The following is a 17,318-nucleotide window of genomic DNA, read 5'->3' on the forward strand; positions in this document are numbered from 1 at the left end:
AAAAAAAAAAAAAAATAGAATTACTTTTAAAAATATTTTTTAAAAGGCAATATAGAGCAGACTATAACAGTTCTGCTGGTCTGGAGTTTAGTTTGGGCAGAGAGTTCTGAAATATTACAATGGTTAAGCTTTATTGAGAGAGCTATATGCTAGGTCCTTTCCTACTACATTTAATCCTCCTAGGTTCCCAATGATACTGGTTTTGCTATTATCACCCCTATTTTACAAATGAGAAAATTAAGGTGGAAGTAAGTTAACCAGTTTGCCTACTGTTGTATAATTGGAATCTATGGCTGTCACTCTTAACTACCTTGCTATACAACCTCTAGCCATACATAATTGTCCTCACATAGCGTTGAACTCATCTAAATTAATTTAAAGCCAAACCATTGGGGCCACTTATACTTGCTTTTCTGTCTTACTTTTCTCTGGGCCTCCTTCACCAGTGTCTGAACCAATCCCTAAGGGTCATGACCTTCCAAGTTTTGCTTGGAACCTCCTAATACAATCCACTTTATATACACTCCAAATGTATTTTTTTTTTTTTGGTCTTTTTTTTGGGGAGTCATAGCTCAGAGCAACCTCAAACTCCTGGGGTCAAGTGATTCTCTTGCCTCAGCCTCCCAAGTAGCTGGGACTACAAGCGCCCGCCACAACACCCAGCTATTTTTGTTTTTAAGAGACGGGGGTTTTGCTCTGGCTCAGGTTGGTCTGGAACCTGTGAACTCAAGCAATCCACCTGCCTCGGCCTCCCAGAGTTCTAGGATTTACAGGTGTGGTGAGCCACCGCGCGCGGCCAACCATACGTATTGGTTATAGCCTTGCTTACAAGCTGCCTTGAGTTGCTTTTTTTAGCTATTTAATGTATACTTATTTTGTCCCCTCAATTAGACTGCAAACACCTAGAGGGCAAGGATAGCATCTTTCTTTTTCTGTAACCCTCACAGTGCTAGGACTAGGCTGGAACTCCAGGTGAGCTCATTAAAAGTTGTTGACAGCCTCTCGACCATCTTCCTTCCCACTTTGGCCACGCCCCCTTTCCTCTGTGGCCACTGCACCTCCTCCTCTGGGTCCCCGCCCCTTCCCGCGCCCTTCAGTTTTTATCCCCTCGGGCCTAGCCCTTCCCTCGTAGAGTCCATCCTCCCTCCCACCCCCACCCTCCCGCAGCATCTTCAGCGTCCCCTAGCGACCAGGCGGCGGCTCCTAGCAACCGCATCCCGGTTCCCTGACGACGGCGGCACGTAGAGACACGTCAGCGCGTTGTGGCCCCGCCCCCAGCGCCCGCTGGCCCCGCCTCCCCGCGCTTCGTCCGCCGCCGCTGCTGCCGCCACCGCTGCCGCCGCCGCCGCCGCCCGAGACTCGTGCAGAGCAGTTATGGCGGATCCCGCAGCCCCCGCGCCCTCAGCTCTCTCTCCCGCCCAGACCCCGGCCCCAACTCCGGAGGCGGCCTCTGCCCCAGCCACATCCCCCGTCTCGGCCCCGGCGCCGGCACCCGCCCCGGAGTTGTCCTCCGGGCCGTCCTCGGACTCCGGCCCCGAAGCCGGCTCTCAGCGCCTGCTGTTCTCACACGACCTGGTGTCCGGCCGTTACCGCGGCTCGGTGCACTTCGGGCTGGTGCGCCTCATCCACGGCGAGGACTCGGACTCGGAGGGCGAGGAGGAGGGCCGCGGCAGCTCGGGCTGCTCCGAGGCCGGGGGCGCGGGCCACGAGGAGGGCCGAGCCAGCCCTCTGCGCCGCGGCTACGTGCGCGTCCAGTGGTACCCGGAGGGCGTCAAGCAGCATGTGAAGGAGACCAAGGTGAGGCGGGCATGGGGCGGAGCAGGCCCCAGGGGGCCCCGGCTGCACTGTGAGGGAGGATGGGGTCGGCGACCAGAGCCCTTCGCCGAGGAGGGGCGGTGTGCGGGGTACTGCCTGAAGCGGAGCCACTGCAGTGGCCGAGGTGGGAGGACAGCCTCAGCAGAGGGTACGCTCCATGCAAAGTCATTGCACCAGCACTGAGCGCAGCCGGGCACTGCTGACCCAGGACCTGGCCCTGGGCTTCCCGACTTGAGGGGACTTCTGAGCCATGCTATGCTGTGGTGTTGGCCTCAAGAGTGAAGACGTGAACCGACTCCCGTAGGGACCTCCTCAGGCTTTGAGGCGCGTTGGGTATTACACCAGTGCGGCGTTGTGCTGACCCCCAAGAGCTCGGTGCTGCATTGTGCATCCAGAACGCAAGGCCCAGGCCGGTTCGTGCAGGGAGGGGTTGTGGGCATTCCAAAACAAAGATAGAGGTGAAAATCCTAGCCCATGTAAAACCCCAATAAGTTCACTAGATTAGCCAATGCATGTGGTGAAGCAACTCAGTGTCTTTTTGTTTTACCTTGCTGCCTCATTTTAATTGCTGTGGGGAACTTTGTGAGTAAATCATTGACAATCAAAGTCATGGTATTGATAGTACTGGGGTAAATTCTGACAGCTGCAGTTGGGATTGATGACTGTTAAGTGCATTTGGACTTCTTGAAAAAAAGAACTATGGATAGAGTCAGCAAGTTGGAAACCTGAAGGGTTTTTCTTGACCTGTTTTGAGGTGGTGCTGGTGATTGTAGCAGTTTTGCAGAACAAAGAGGTTTACCATCATAAACCTGAAACCTTTAACCAGGGTTGGTTTGACGTTTGTTTTCCTGAGTCTGAGTTCATATCAGTGATTCACACGCACATCCCTGTATCTCACACCTCTTTTTCCTCCCTTTCAAGAAAACATTTCTAAGCAGGAATCAGGCCTTCACTGTTTTAGGTCCCTGGGAGGCTGAGAGGTCTGATTTCAGGGGAATGCACTTTAGAAGTTAATCTGGGTTTCTCACACAGGGAACAAAGGCAACAGAGGAGTAGGCTTTGTGCCATACCATAGAGGGGTCTGTGGTGACAGCCTGGGCAGGAAAAACAACCCACTCCTGAGAAGAAGAGCCTGTGATCCACTTCCTAGTGGCAGAAGTGACTGCCAATACCAGCAGGGTCTTTTTCTCACTAATGCACATGCACCCACAGACAGCCTCAGATAGGACCCACCTTTCCCTCAGAGAAACATAGATCAGACAGCTGCTCTCTGACTTGGAATGAAAATTGTAAGTTCATTTGCAAAAATATTTGGAAAATATTGCTTTTAACAGAAATGATTGTTTAAAATCATCACCAATATTGTGTTAGGAAAAAATGGTATTGCTCTATATACTGTGTGACATCAGAAGGTTGCTGGTGTCGTTGAGTTTTAAAAAATGTTTTCACCTCCCATCTTTTCTAGAGGTTTGTGACTTTAGGAATGCAGCTATTGGATGTCCTGTGTATCATGGCCTCCTGCCCTGGGACTCGGGGCAGACCCAGCTGACTACTGGGAGCTGCCCATGTTTATCAGTTGTTGTTCCTGTCTATCTTGACTTTGGTGGTTAACTTTGTTTACAGTTAGGTTCCATCTGCCTTCCCCACCAAGTGTAATTATACGAAGTTGGACTTAAGATACCTATTTTGGAGTTAAATAAAGAACAACTTTAAGGCACCAGCCTGGATAGATTTTGAAGCTGGCCTTTTGTAACTTGCTTTGAATTTGTTGAAATCTGTTCTGTGGTGGCTCTGATGGTGGTGTTTTCTTTGTCATTGTAATTCTGTAGCTGCTGGGCTTTAGCAAAAGCCAAATAACATAGGAATTCCAAGGAAGTGATGGAAAGTAGTACCCATTTATAGGTAGCAGAATCCAGTTCTTTTAGCATTTGAGAATAGGTTTGGTGTTCTGGAGGGTAGGGGGGATCTTATACCTGATTGGTAGCTCTCTGTAACCAGCAACTGTAGGCACAGACGATCCTGGTCAGCTGAGTGTCTCTTGCTTTGCTACACTGACCTAGGGCAGGAGGGTAGGTCCTGGGGTTTTGCACCACTATGATTTCTTCTGGCTCCCTCCTCCTTTCAAATTCCATTGAAGTGACAGTGTGCGCTAAAGGAAATACCATTAGGCCAATTCTGAACAGTTAGGGCCTCTCCATCACTAGTCTAGTTAGGAGATTTGAGAACCTAGATTTCTTTTTTTTGAGACAGTTTCACTATGTAATCCTTGGTCTATAGAGTGTGTCACAGCTCACAGCAACCTCAAACTCTTGGGCTTAAGTGATTATCTTGCCTCAACCTCCCAGGAGGCTGGAACTACAGGCACCCGCCACAATGCTGGGCTATTTTTGGATGCAGTTGTCATTGTTGTTCAGCAGGCCTGGACTTTGCTCAAACCCGCCACCCTCAGTTTATGTGGCCAGTGCCCTTACTGAGCTATAGATGCCGAGCCGGGAACCTAGATATTGATAGGATAATGTAGTGATGGTTTTGAGAAACTTATTTTATTTTATTTATTTATTTTAAAAGTTAATGTGACGGTACAAACAACTGGTCAAAATATTTGATTTTGTAAGGTAGAGTTCCTTGAGAAACTAATTTTTTAAAATCTCCTGCCTGTTGAAATTTTTTAAATAGTGTCCATTTAATGGGGAATATGGGCAGTTAGGCTATGGAGTACTTTTGTAGTTTTCATGTTAAGTTGGAGTGCAGTGAGTAAAGGCTTAATATCAGTCTTTTAAGCTTTTAGTGAACAAATTTACAAAGAGAGATGAAGAGACTGAGCATCAAGCCCTACCCTTTTCTTGCCACCTCTGTGAAAATTAGCAACATAAAGTAAGCTCTTCCATGAAGCTATGGAATTTATGGTTGTGTTCTGAGGCTTCCAGCAGCCAAAAGTAAGCTTCTTAAGGACTTAAAGGAAGCCAGCAGCTAGTGCCTCTTATATATTCCTTCCTCCCCCTGTTCCTGACCCCTCAGCATGGTAGCCCATTTATCCACTTAAACTTGTCCTATTGGGCCACGATATCCTCAGAGGGGAATGCTTCCCGATCATTGGTCATCCTTTGAGTAGAACTTTGGAATAAAGCCAAATGCCACTTCTTGTGCCCTAGACATGGTGGGTCCTTCTGGTCTCCACCTGTCATGGTTGGACAGAATGGCCTCTGCAAGGAAGGGAGCAAGACTGCCGTCTGTCACTTCAAGTTCAGCTTTCCTTTTGGAGGTGACCTGTTTATGCGTTAGCTTTCTTTTGCTTTCTCATCTCTTGTGCATTGTGGTTTTTTTTTTTTTTTTTTTTTTTGCAGTTTTTGGCCAGGGCCGGGTTTGAACCCACCACCCCTAGTATATGGGGCTAGTGCCCTATTCCTTGAGCCTCAGGCACCACCCTTGTGCATTGTCTTTAAGATTCTACGATATTCAGGGCCTGCCAGGTTTGAGATACAATAGCTCTAAATTAGATCTGTCTGTGATCACACTGCTTTTGTGAGGGATGTATGTGTATGTGTGTGAAGCATCCCTGATGACAGGTCCTTCAGGTATTGGCTTTTCAGTTTATTTTTGGCTCATACTCAGGCCAGCATCTCCATGGTGAAAGCTATTTAAGTGTAGCATCATAGCATGTGAAGTTTGTCTCACTTGTCCAGATGCTGGGCCCATTAAGAGCAATTCTTTTTAGTGATGTAACAGGAAGAAGTAATAATAAGGTTAACCAAGATGCAGGACTAAGTCCATCCAAATTGCAGTTTATTCAGATAGAATCACAGTGCTTGTAGGCGCTAACAACTGTCCTGTGATTTTATTCTCTCTCCCTTCTAATTCTTGGGCCTTCGTACCTTGATGGTGCCTCTGTCTCTTGATGGTGCCTCTGTCAGGTTACTTGTCTGACTCGAGGGCACTTTCCGCAGATGAGGGTGGATGTTTTCTACTGTGATTGGAAGTCAAAATCCTTGGGAGCTCTTCCTGGCTGACACCTACTCTGAATGACCTTGGTTTAAGTCACTGCCTCATTTTCTCCCTCTGCAATGAAATTCAAGGTCTGTCTGTCTAACCCCGGCACTGAGCCTACTCAGATGAAATAACCAAACATGTAGCTGTGTCATGCCCGGGACAGCCACTTGGTTATAAGCAGACACCATTCTGATGTCTGTCAGACAGAACCAGCCCCATCCCTTCAGGAGATCACTTCTGTGAGTCACAGGGTGTGCTTCACCAAAGAGGCACCTTGGGAAGCAAAAGGCGCACAGCATGGAGTTTGTTTCATGGTGTAGGGATTGACCAGATGGATTATAGATTGGAGTTATTAACTTCTTGTAGAAATACTCATGAACTTCGCACCTCTGTTACTAACTTTATAAGAAATTCAGAATGGACATTTAGTAACACCTGCCAACCTCCAGGAGGGTAGTGATGGTGGTGGAATTTATATGTGTACATATGTATATAACTATGCTTTCCAGAATCTGGAAGACAAGTTTTAAACTTCCCAAGAGACAGGTGATGAGATTATGAGTTACAAGGATGGTGGAGTATTGCTTTTGTATTTTAAGATAATAAGACAGTACACTGTTTACAAGGTGAGGTACTCTAAGTGCTTTATATAATTTACTTAATGCTTACAACAGCCCTGTGAATTAGGGACTATTCTTAGCTCCATATTCCAGAGGAGGAAACTGAGCAAGAGAGAGGTTAAGTAAATTGTCCAGTGTGACACTGCTAAGTGAGTGGAGGAACCTGAATACAAATTGGAATAAGTGTACTTTGTGCTTACATGAGAATATTTAAGTTCATAATTCATTGATTGTTACTATGCCTGAGTACGGGGTAATCAAGCACGAATCACGAACCCTGTGGTTGGCATTAATCATCCCATCTTTAAAAGTTGATAGTCTTGGTGTAATAGCAAGTAGCTACAAGCAAGGAGGAGGAAGATGCAGGCTCTTGGTGTGGGGGGAGGGGTTCCATTGGACAGAAGGCCAGGAACAGGATGGGAGGACACTGCGGTTGCACTGGTGGCGTACATCTATTTTCCACACTTTCCATTCCTGACCCCTCAGTCATTCTCAACTGTCAAAAACCCATTTCTAGAGAACCTTTGAATGCCCCTCAATGTTGACTGGAAAGCACCCTCTGCAATCTGATTCATCCCACTGTGGCTTTATTTATTCCCCACCTCCACCGCTTGGAGCAAAGCAGGTGTGCAGATGCTCCACTGATGTTTCTGTGTTATCTTAGAATGGCCAGTGGTGACTCCAGCTTGACTTCTGTCTCCTCTTCTGTTGCTGTCATCCTCTGGCTGGGAATGCTGAGTCATGAGAGGTGCAAGAAGGATTCCTCCGGATTCTGTTTCCTCTCTCATCAGTTTCTGTACTGAGTTCTCCGTGCATTTTGGCTTTATGTTAAAGCCGTTTGCACCTTCCCTATCTCCACTTCACTGTTCTCCTTTTTTCTCTCTTTTTCATTTTCCTATTCCATCATGAGGAACTTTTTCTCTCTTTTACTGTTTTACCCACTGTTGGGCCTCATGGAATCCAATAGAACCTTTCAGGGCCAATACTTTTAAAAAGGGATGCAGTTACTGTGTGTAACATGAATTGCCATCACAACACAGCTGAGCACATGACCAGTGTCAGCTGCCCTGGTGGTCCCCTCAGTTGGAGTGGGGGTGGTTTTCTGTGAGGATTTTCATGGGGGTTAGGGAGGTGAGAGGGCATGAACTGCGCTCTTATTCTCATAGGAGGCTTCAGAGTTTCCTTGCTGAGTGATACTTAGCCTGTTTCTGGGTGGGGGTGGGAGTTGCTAATTTAGAGTGATCATCAGAAGGGGAACAGAAACAACAGGAACATTTATAAAGAGCCTTCCAGTTTACAAGATGCTATCACCTGTCTTACTTAATAGGATTCTGGTATTTTTAACTGGAGCTCCTTTCTGAGGCTCCACTTGGCCCAGAGAATGCATGCCCGGCCCGGACAAGGTCATGGCTTTACTGTTGCTACGCCCATACTTGCAGTTCTTACTGGCGGGAGCACCCATTCAGAATTGCTATTTCTGCTAGTTCAGCGACCCTGGGAGTCTCTATCAAGAACCCCCTGATATGTGTGTGGCTACACACAGGGAAGAGCAAAATGCTTACTGGAATTTTTTTGTAGTTCAGAGTAAAATTGAATTATGTTAATGGGTAACCCTCTGAACATAAGTACTCCAAGGTTATTTGCCCTGTTTTGTTCGTTAGCTGCACTCTGTGGTTGAGAATTTAATGTCTTTTGACCCAGCTGACTGTGTTGAATGAGTCCTTGGGTCAGCTTTGTCCACTTCACCCAGAGGCCTCCCGCTCCAGACACACGTACCGTGGTATTTCTCTGAAGCAGAATTGTGAAGAGCAAATTTTTATTATTTAAACATGTAGGCAAATGACAAACCATTCAGAAGCATTCAGCTGCCAATGAGTATTGGAGTGAGTGTCCTTTTGGGGTTAAATCTGGTTGATATTTGGTGGGGGATTTTCAGTTTGTGTGCATATTTTGAGAGACAGCAGCAACATTTACTATTCTGCAGCTAGGTCAGAGGAGTAAGATGCTTGCCAAGTCACTTTTGCTTTAAATTGATAGCATAGCTGTATCTGGGAAACAGTCTGACTATGGCAACTTGAAGTTAAAAAAAAATAAGACACTGAGTCATGCTTGAAAAAAAAAAAACACATTCCTACCCAGCGATAAGATGAAAACTCCCAGCTAGCACTGACAGAGAGATTTCCTACAGGCACCCTTAAAAAGAGCGTCCTTCGTTTGCATCCTGCAAGAGAGAACAGCTCTGATGGTGTCTTTCTCCTAGTTTCAGTTCTGATGCTTGTTGTGGGAGCTGCTGCTGGGTGAGGGCTGGTAAAGCTACCTTGTCAGGCTTGGCCACTGGACAGTATCACTAACTCCTTAAATGCAGGTGGAAGGTGTATTGACACACAAATACGTGTCTCTCGGCAGCTTCAGAAGCATCAAGACTTTGACATACGCAGTGCTGAAAGCATCCTAATATTTGTCTACTTTGTTTAATTACTTAAGGGATTTTGAGGCCCCTGAAGGTTGATGACATCATCTTCAAGCCCAGGAAGAAAGCATCTCTCTTAACCTCCAGCATGCTTTTGGGGCAACCCAGCACCCTGCTGGTAAAATGGATGTCTGTTTCCTTTTCCTCCTGATTGCTCTCACCATGTAAGCCTTTTCTGTCTGGCCTCTTAGCCCATTGGATGTGGCAGCTCCCCTGAAGGTCACAAAGGACTAGTGTATTCCTGGTCACTGAATTTGCTGCCTTTTTCTCAGTCCTCATTCTCCTTTTGACCTGTCAGCTTTATTTAGTATGATCAATTGTGTCCTCTTTATTTTTCCTTCAGTGACAGAGTCTTGCTGTGTTGCCCAGGCTGGCCTCCAATTCATGGGCTCTGGCCATCTTCCCTCCTGCCTCAGCCTCATGAGTAGCTGGGACTACAGGTGCCTCAGACCCCAGCTCATGCCCTTAAAGGAAACTTCCTTCCCTGGGGTTCATTATATCAGACAGATACCAATTTTTTTTTTTTTTTTTGCCTTTGTTATTTTCCTGCTACCCCTAGATGTGACACTTTTCCAAAGGTCTGTCTTCACCTGATTTCTTTCTCCCTTTTTCGATGTGATCTCCATGCCCATAGCTGCCTTTATATCACATTCCCAGCTGTTTACTCGATAGCTCCATCATGCCATCTTGACTGTGTGTATAAAATCTTGTGATTGTGACACACTCCCTATACCCAAGTCTACGGAATTAAAAAAAAAAAAAATTCCCCAACTTATTTTTTGTTTTGGTGCCAAAACCTAGGACCTAACATTTTTAATATGAAAAGAATTTAAATATACAGAAAAGTTGAAAGACTAGGCCAGTGATAACTAATTACCAATCATCGTGAGTCAACAGTTGTTCACATTCTGCCATATTTGCTTTATCTATATGTGTATGTAAATTATATTTCTTGAGCCATTTGTGAGTTAGTAGCAGACATGATGGCACTTTACCCCTAAATACTAAGTTTGCATCTTCTAAAAAAATCGGAACATTATGATCATTTTAAATTTACCTTCTTTGGCTTCCATTCTAATTTTCATCAGTTCTTTGTTTGAAATGCCCCTTGCATCCTGTGGTTGTGTTTCCTTTCTACACTAGTTTCGATCTCTACTTTCTACTTGTCTTGTGCTGGCACTGGTGTGGCCTTCTCCCTGGCTCCCTGCTCTAGTCTCTCCTTCAGTCCAGTGTGCAGCATCACTCAGACTCCAAATGAATGCCTGGCCTATATCAGGACCTAGCCTCTTGTCCTGTCTTAGGTTGTCATTCAAGGCCTTTCTCCCACAGATCCCACTCTCTCCTGCCTCTTCAGTTGACTCTCATGGGGCCTCTGACACCTCATGGCATACTTGAGTTCTCTTTCCTAGATTGGAAGCACCTTGAAAAATGAAGACAGCAAATTCTAAAACTTGTGTGTTGTGACTTACGGGTAGATTCTTGGGAAACACTTGAGTGAATGACCAGAGTTTACTCCTTCCCTCTTATCTACAAAGAGTATTCTCATTCTCCTTCCAGAAGTTCCATAGTCTATGCTGGAGCTGCGTGGGCACCTTGTGAGCCCATCTACCCACCCCTGCCCAGTGCTGGGTAGGTTGACCCTGTCTAGTAATTTATTGCCTACTGGGGCTCTTTTGCGAGCAATGTGAGTAATTACTACACCACATTGTAGTTTACTATTTTAGCAACTTCCATGATGAGACTTCCCAGGCAGAGAACCTACACAGAGGGCCAGCATAAAGCTAGCTAAAGCAGTTTGCCTGTGGTCAGTGTTCAGCTGTGTCTGACTGCATCTCCGCCCCCCAGTAAACCCCTGACAGCATATGGCAGATTCACACATGTGAGTTTTGTCATTGGTGATCAGCACCTAGTCCTCACCTTAGATCAGTGGTTCTCAACCTTCTTAATGCCTCCTAATGCCACTACCCTTTAACGTAATTCCTCATGTTGTGGTGACCCCCCATCATAAAATTATTTTTGTTGCTACTTCATAACTATAATTTTGCTACTATTATGAATCATAATGTAAATATCTGATATGCAGGATGTATTTTCATTGTTACAAAGGGGTCACAACCCACAGGTTGAGAACTGCTGCCTTAGATAGTTAGGAGTCTCCTCTGTTGGGAAAATATGCCACCCACCTGCACGTGATCCAGAACAAAGTTGGGGCTATGTGCTGTACATACATGAAGACTCTGGGTGATGGGTGGGCCTGGAGTTGTAGTGGTTATGCCAGGCTTATTACTTTAAAGGAATCAGGAACCATCTATTAAAAATGCATAGAACCACCTTTGTTTATAAGGGAGTTAGTGAGAAGTGGGTGAATAATTGGCATGCTAGACTAGCACTTCTCTCAGGCTAATGTTGCATGATAACTCTTGTAATGCAGATTATTCTGATACCCTTGGCCTGGAGAATCTGCCTTGACAAGCTTCCAATGACCAATGCTACTGGCTAGGAATGCCCTTTGAGCCACACTGACAGAGAATCTGTCCTTCAAGAATCTGTTGATGTTAATAGGTTTGTTTTTTACTCCCATCATAGTTCACTGCAGCCTCAAACTCCTGGGGTCAGGTGATCCTCCTGCTTCAACATCCTGAGAAGCTGGGATTACAGGCATGTGGCACCACATCCAGCTAATTTTTAAATTTTTTTTGTAGATATATGGGGGTCTCACTATATTGCCCAGGCTGATCTCAAACTCTTGGGCTCAAGTAATCCTCTCAATTCATCAGATCTGGCCTGCTGGATCTGTTGCTGAGGTTACAAGTGTGAGCTACCACACCCCACTCTCAAGTTTTAGTGTGTGATTGATTTGAGATTTGTGTATCCCCTCTATTTGTTCTTCTACTGCCAGTGTCAAAGAACCAGAAATTGTCAAAAGGTGGGCAGAAAATCAATTAGGTGGCCCTAATAACAAGGCAGTGCTTTTGGATTATCGACTTTGGTGGTAGGAAGGCCTGCTTCTTTCTCCTCGTACCCCCCATTGCTTATTGTCATTAATACACAGTCTTTGCTAAGAAGTCTCATTGGATTTTCTTTCTTTGTAGGATGAAAATGTGATAGTTGTTATGGGTATAGTGCATCTAGTTCAAGAGAAAAATGATTACTCAGCATTTCAGTGAAATTGTTTTGTTTTATCCAGCCAGTGTCAATGGATTTCTGCTGTGTGCCGCACTGTTACCCATACTTTACCTGAGTCATTTCACTCCCCATAAAGTGGCCAGTACCCCATTTTAGAGAGGGAGAGATTGAAACCCAGAGAGTTCTTATAACTCACCAAGGCCACTCAACTAGTAACAAGCGGGCCCTAGATTCAAACTTAGGCCTGTTTGTGCTGCATAGTGCAGGTTCTTTTTGCTAGCTACGTGGCTGACCCTGCACTGGGCCATGTGCTATGGGGAATAGAGTCAACCCCACATATATCACACAAGCTCTCTCTACACTGTAGATCAGGTACCAGCAGACTCTCTGGAACAGGCCGGATGGTAAATGTTTTAGGCTTTGCAGGTGACACTGTCTCTTTCACAGCTGTTCACCTTTGCCATTGTAGCCTAAAGTGTCCAGAGACAATGAGCAAATGAATGGACATGGGTATGTGTGTTCCAGCAAGATTTTATTTAAAAGAAGAGAAAGTAGGCCACATTTGATGAGTTAGCCCACCTCTGCTATAAAAGAGTCCTGACTGGCTTGGCGCACATAGCACAGTGGATATGGCGCCAGCCACATGCACCGAGGCTGGTGGTTCTAACCCAGCCCGGGTCTGTTAGACAACAATGACAACTGCAACAAAAAACTAGCTAGGTGTTGTGGTGGGTGCCTGTAGTTCCAGCTGTTTGGGAGGCTGAGGCAAGAGAATCGCTTAAGCCCAAGAGTTTGAGGTTGGCTGTGAGCTGTGATGCCCCCGTACTCTACCAAGGGTGGGCGACGTACTAAGACTCTGTCTCAAAAAAAAAAAAAAAAAGAAAAAAAGAAAAGAGTCCTGACCAAGAGAGATGTAATGTGAACCATATCTGAAAAAAGCAAATAGAAACAGGTGAAGTTAACTTTAATCTATTTGACTTAACCTAACCCAATGTATTATTTATTGTTTCAACATGTAATGAATGTGAAAAGCGTTAATGAGAGACCAGACATTCCTTTCACCACAGTGGCTATTGCCTTGGATCACTTTGCTGCAGAAACTTAGTCTGGTGTTGTGGACCCTCCCTCGGATCTCTTACTCAGCTGTCTTCTTTAACAACTAGTCTTGAGATCCCTTCTCTTCATGGCCTGTGTCTTGAGATCCCTTCTCTTCATGGCCTGTGTCTTGAGATCCCTTCTCTTCATGGCCTGTTTACCGTCTCTCCAAGTAGAAGGCAATAAAATCATAGAAATGTCTCATTCAGTGCTGTGTCCTCGGTGACTGGCCCACAGTTCCTGTTCCACACCTGTTCATTGAGTGAATGAGTTAATGCACACCAGGAGAGCTGAATCCATGAGAAGGATGCAGTTAAGATTTAGAAGGATGATAGCAGGGAGCATTAGGAAATGCTGTCATGGAGATAGCTTTTGAATTATTCTTTAAAAGATCAGAGCTTGGGCCAGCAGTGGTGGAGGCAAGGGCATCCTAGGCGGGAAGACTCATACACATGCAGGCAGCAAGTCATGGGATGTGCATGAGAAATAGTCACCTTAGTTCCATGCTCAGGTCTCAGAACTCCTTTAACTTAGAAGACCTTGCGGACCCCAGTGAACTACTACTATCACGATTATTGTTGTACTTATTAACATTTACCATTTAGGAAGTGAAAATAAGTTTTAAAAGCCAGGAATACCCAGGCACACAATGTATTAGCCCTTGGAGCAGTGACATCATCACACCTCAGGGAGCCTCTGGAAAATTCCCCTGTACACTTGGAAAAGGATGGAAGGGAAGAGGGCAAATAACTTTTTAGTGTTACGATGGCAACATTTTGGCTTTAGGCCTCCTGAAAGGGTCATAGGGATCCCTGGACCATATCTTGAGATCTGCCAAGCTCATGGTGAGCTGGAAGGAGAAAGCAGGTGAGAGAGTGCTGGTAGGTGGGGCTGGACCTGCCTGTAAATGACCAGAATGACTAATTTTTTTGGTGCACCAGATATGATCCAGGCACTGCCCCAGGAGAGCCAGAAGTGGGTATTGTTACTTGACAGGTAAGAAGAGATTAAGGCAGGGAGTAGAAGTGCTCTGATCAAACCTGGCAGGGCCCCCAGCTGCCCTGGAGGGACCTAGCATGTGCTCGCTGAGCAGGGGGGTGTCTGTGGAGGACAGTATTTACCCATGGAGAAGCCGAGAAACTGCTCCAGTGTTTGTGGTGGATGACTTGGCAGTGGTAGGGTGGGTTAAGTGGGGGAGCTGAGAAAGCCTAAGCTCCAGGTAGGAGGTTTTCACTGTGCAGGTGAGTTGTATCTTCTGTGTACTTGATTTGTATGACATGCCATATCCATTCATGGCAGAGAATTTTGAAAGTACTGATTTTGCAAACAAAATGGCCTAGGAGCATAGATTAGCAACTTCATCTAGTATTCAGTGGAGGAAACAGTGATCTGTTCCAATGCAAGAGGACTGGCTGGTTGTGTTGGCCTCACTGATAACAGGGGGTTTTTCAAGGGTAATTTTTCTTTAGTTTATCCATAACCAAGTAAAACCAGGACCCTGTTGAGTCTAAGAGAGTGGTGATAAAGCTTTGGATTAGTGTGGTAGGGCAGAGTAGAAGATGGGGTGGTTGGGGAAAGCTGCTCAGAAGGGCACAAAGGAATGAGGGGCATTTGAGGAGTATTAGGGAGAGTTGGGTGTCCCACTGCCTGGTGCATAACTGAGGCAGGTTCCTGGGGCTAGGCAGGAGCTGGGGCAGGGATATAGTTCCTTACATGCTGGGGCTTTCAGATGATCAAGAAAGCTATGAGGAGCCTTTAAGTGTGTGTTTTTTAATTGTAATAAAATATACATAACAAATTTTACCATTTTATCCATTTATTTTTATTTCTTTAAAAGCTGTGTCTCCCTTTGTCACTCAGGCTGCCACTTGGTCATCATAGCCCATTGTAGCCTGGAAGTCCTGGGCTCAAGTAATCCTCTCACCTTATCCTCCTGAGTAGCTGAGACTACAGGCACATTCACCACACCCAGCTCATTTTAACAACGTGAAGTAAAGAGTTCAGTGGCATTAAGTACATTCATGTTGTTGTGCAACCATCACCACCATCCATCTCCAGAACTTTCATCATTCACCACGAAAATTCTGTCCCCATTAAACAATAACTTCCCAGGCTGGGTGTGGTGGCTCACACCTGTTATCTTAGCATTCTGAAAGGCTAAGGTGCATGGATTGCTTGAGCTCAGGAATTCAAGACCAGCCTGAGCAAGAGCAAGACCCCATTTCTACTAAAAATAGAAAAATTGGGTGGGCATGGTAGTGGGCACCTGTCATCCCAGCTACTTGGAAGGCTGAAGCGAGAGGATCATTTGAACCCAGGAGTTTGAGATTGTTGTGAGGTAGGCCAACACAGCACTCTAACCTGAGGTAACAGAGTGAGACTCTGTTTTCAAAAAAAACCCAATAACTTCCCAAATGATTAAATTTTACAGTTTTTATTTATTTTTGAGACAAGGTCTATGTTGCCCAGGCTGGTTTCTAACTTCTAGCCTCAGGTGATCCTCCTTCCTTGTCCTTCAGAGTAGATAATAGCTAAGATAGGCATTATAGTTTTTCTTTTCTTTTTTTCTTCCTTTTTTTTTTTTGAGATGGTCTCACTCTGTTACCCTGGGTAGAGTGCCATGGCAACCTCAAACTCTTGGGCTAAGAGATCCTCTTACTTCAACCTTCCAACTAGCTGGGACTACAGGAGCCTGCCACAACACCTGACTAGTTTTTCTATTTTTAGTAGAGATAGGGTTTTGCTTTTACTCAAACTCCTGAGCTCAGGCAGTCCATCTGCCTGGGCCTCCCAAAGTCCTAGGATTACAGGCCTGAGCCACCATTCCCAGCCAAAAGCACTATAGTTTTTGGAAAAAATTTTTATAAAAGTAATAAGCTCTTTACTGTAGACATGTGGTCACCTACATACAGGAAATGAGAAGGGGGAAGCATGGCAGAGACTCAGACTTTGTGAGAGAGAGAGAGAGAGAGAGAGACAGACAGACATTAGGTGTCTCTGGTCCTGCTAGTAATAGCATTGTGGAGAGAGGTGGGGGGCAGGAAGAGATTCTGTTTTGGAGAATTTCAAGTTAGATGCCTGGAAGTATGCACAGGAAAAGAGATACCTACCTTGGAAATGTATATTCATTCCATCCCCCATCTTTCATCTTCAATTCTTTTTTTTTTTTTTGGAGACAGAGCCTCAGGCTATCCCCCTGGGTACAGTGCTATGGCATCACAGCTCACAGCAACCTCCAACTCCTGGGCTCAAGCGAGTCTCCTGCCTCAGCCTCCCAAGTAGCTGGGACCACAGGCGCCCGCCACAATGCCTGGCTATTTTTTGGTTGTAGCCATCATTGTTGTTTAGCGGGCCCAGGCTGGCTTCGAACCCACCACCTTAGGTGTATGTGGCTGGTGCCTTAGCTGCTTGAGTCACAGACACCAAGCCTCATCTTCAATTCTTATTGCTGTTCTATTTCACGCCTTCAGAGTTGCTGTTGTTAAATATATATTTTTTAATTTATAAAAAAATTGGAAAGATCATATAGTAAGTTCTTGTGTACTGCACCCAGCTTCCCCTACCATTAACATCTTACATATCATGGTATATTTGTCAAAAGTGAGAAATTAACGTTGGCCTCATTCTGTTACCTAAACTACAAACTTTTATTTGGATTGGTTTTCTGCTGATGTCCTATATCTGTTCCAGAATACTACATTGTATTTAGCATAATTGCCTTTTGAATTAGGAAACAGCCCTCCTAATCAATCTCTCTGTCTAATCCTCATTTCATACTGTGCCCGAAGAGTCACATTTTTTGGTAGCTCTTCAGGAAGAAGAGTGCTGGCCGATAGCTTTTGATGGCAGAGGGGATCAGGTAAGATGCTTTCTGAAAAGAGGCAATTTGGGAGTTCTGAGTAACCGTGAATAGCTCTTAGAACAGAGGAGGGGAGGATGGCTGGAAGCCAGAGCACAGATGTGTTGACTAGAAAATGCAGGGTGAGGAACAGCCTAGGACAGCAGGCCAACCCCTGGGGATCCAGGCTCAGGCAAGGAAGGGAAGTCTCCAGTTTATTATTTTATTTTCTTTTTAGACAGAGTCTCACTTTGTCACCCCTGGTAGCTCACAGCAACCTCAGACTCCTGGGCTGAAGCCAGTCTCTTGCCTCAGCCTCCCAAGTAGTTGGGACTACAGGCCCCTGCCCCAATACCTAGCTATTTTT

The 17,318-nt window shown here is 45.5% G+C and overlaps 1 protein-coding gene across 1 annotated transcript in view; it reads left to right on the top strand.

Annotated features, from left to right (window-relative positions):
- Window positions 1-1,263: 1,263 nt before the first annotated feature.
- UBE2O (ubiquitin conjugating enzyme E2 O) overlaps window positions 1,264-17,318 on the top strand; it is a 61,423-nt gene continuing 45,368 nt past the window's right edge. Inside the window, exon 1 of the mRNA XM_012803212.2 lies at window positions 1,264-1,797. Within this exon, the coding sequence (XP_012658666.1) occupies window positions 1,375-1,797 (423 nt within the window). The 5' untranslated portion in view covers window positions 1,264-1,374. The remainder of the gene's footprint in view (window positions 1,798-17,318) is intronic.

The sequence above is a fragment of the Otolemur garnettii genome, unplaced genomic scaffold (genome assembly GCF_000181295.1).
Source record: "Otolemur garnettii isolate 467f Iridium unplaced genomic scaffold, OtoGar3 scaffold00018, whole genome shotgun sequence".
Lineage (NCBI taxonomy): Eukaryota > Metazoa > Chordata > Mammalia > Primates > Galagidae > Otolemur > Otolemur garnettii.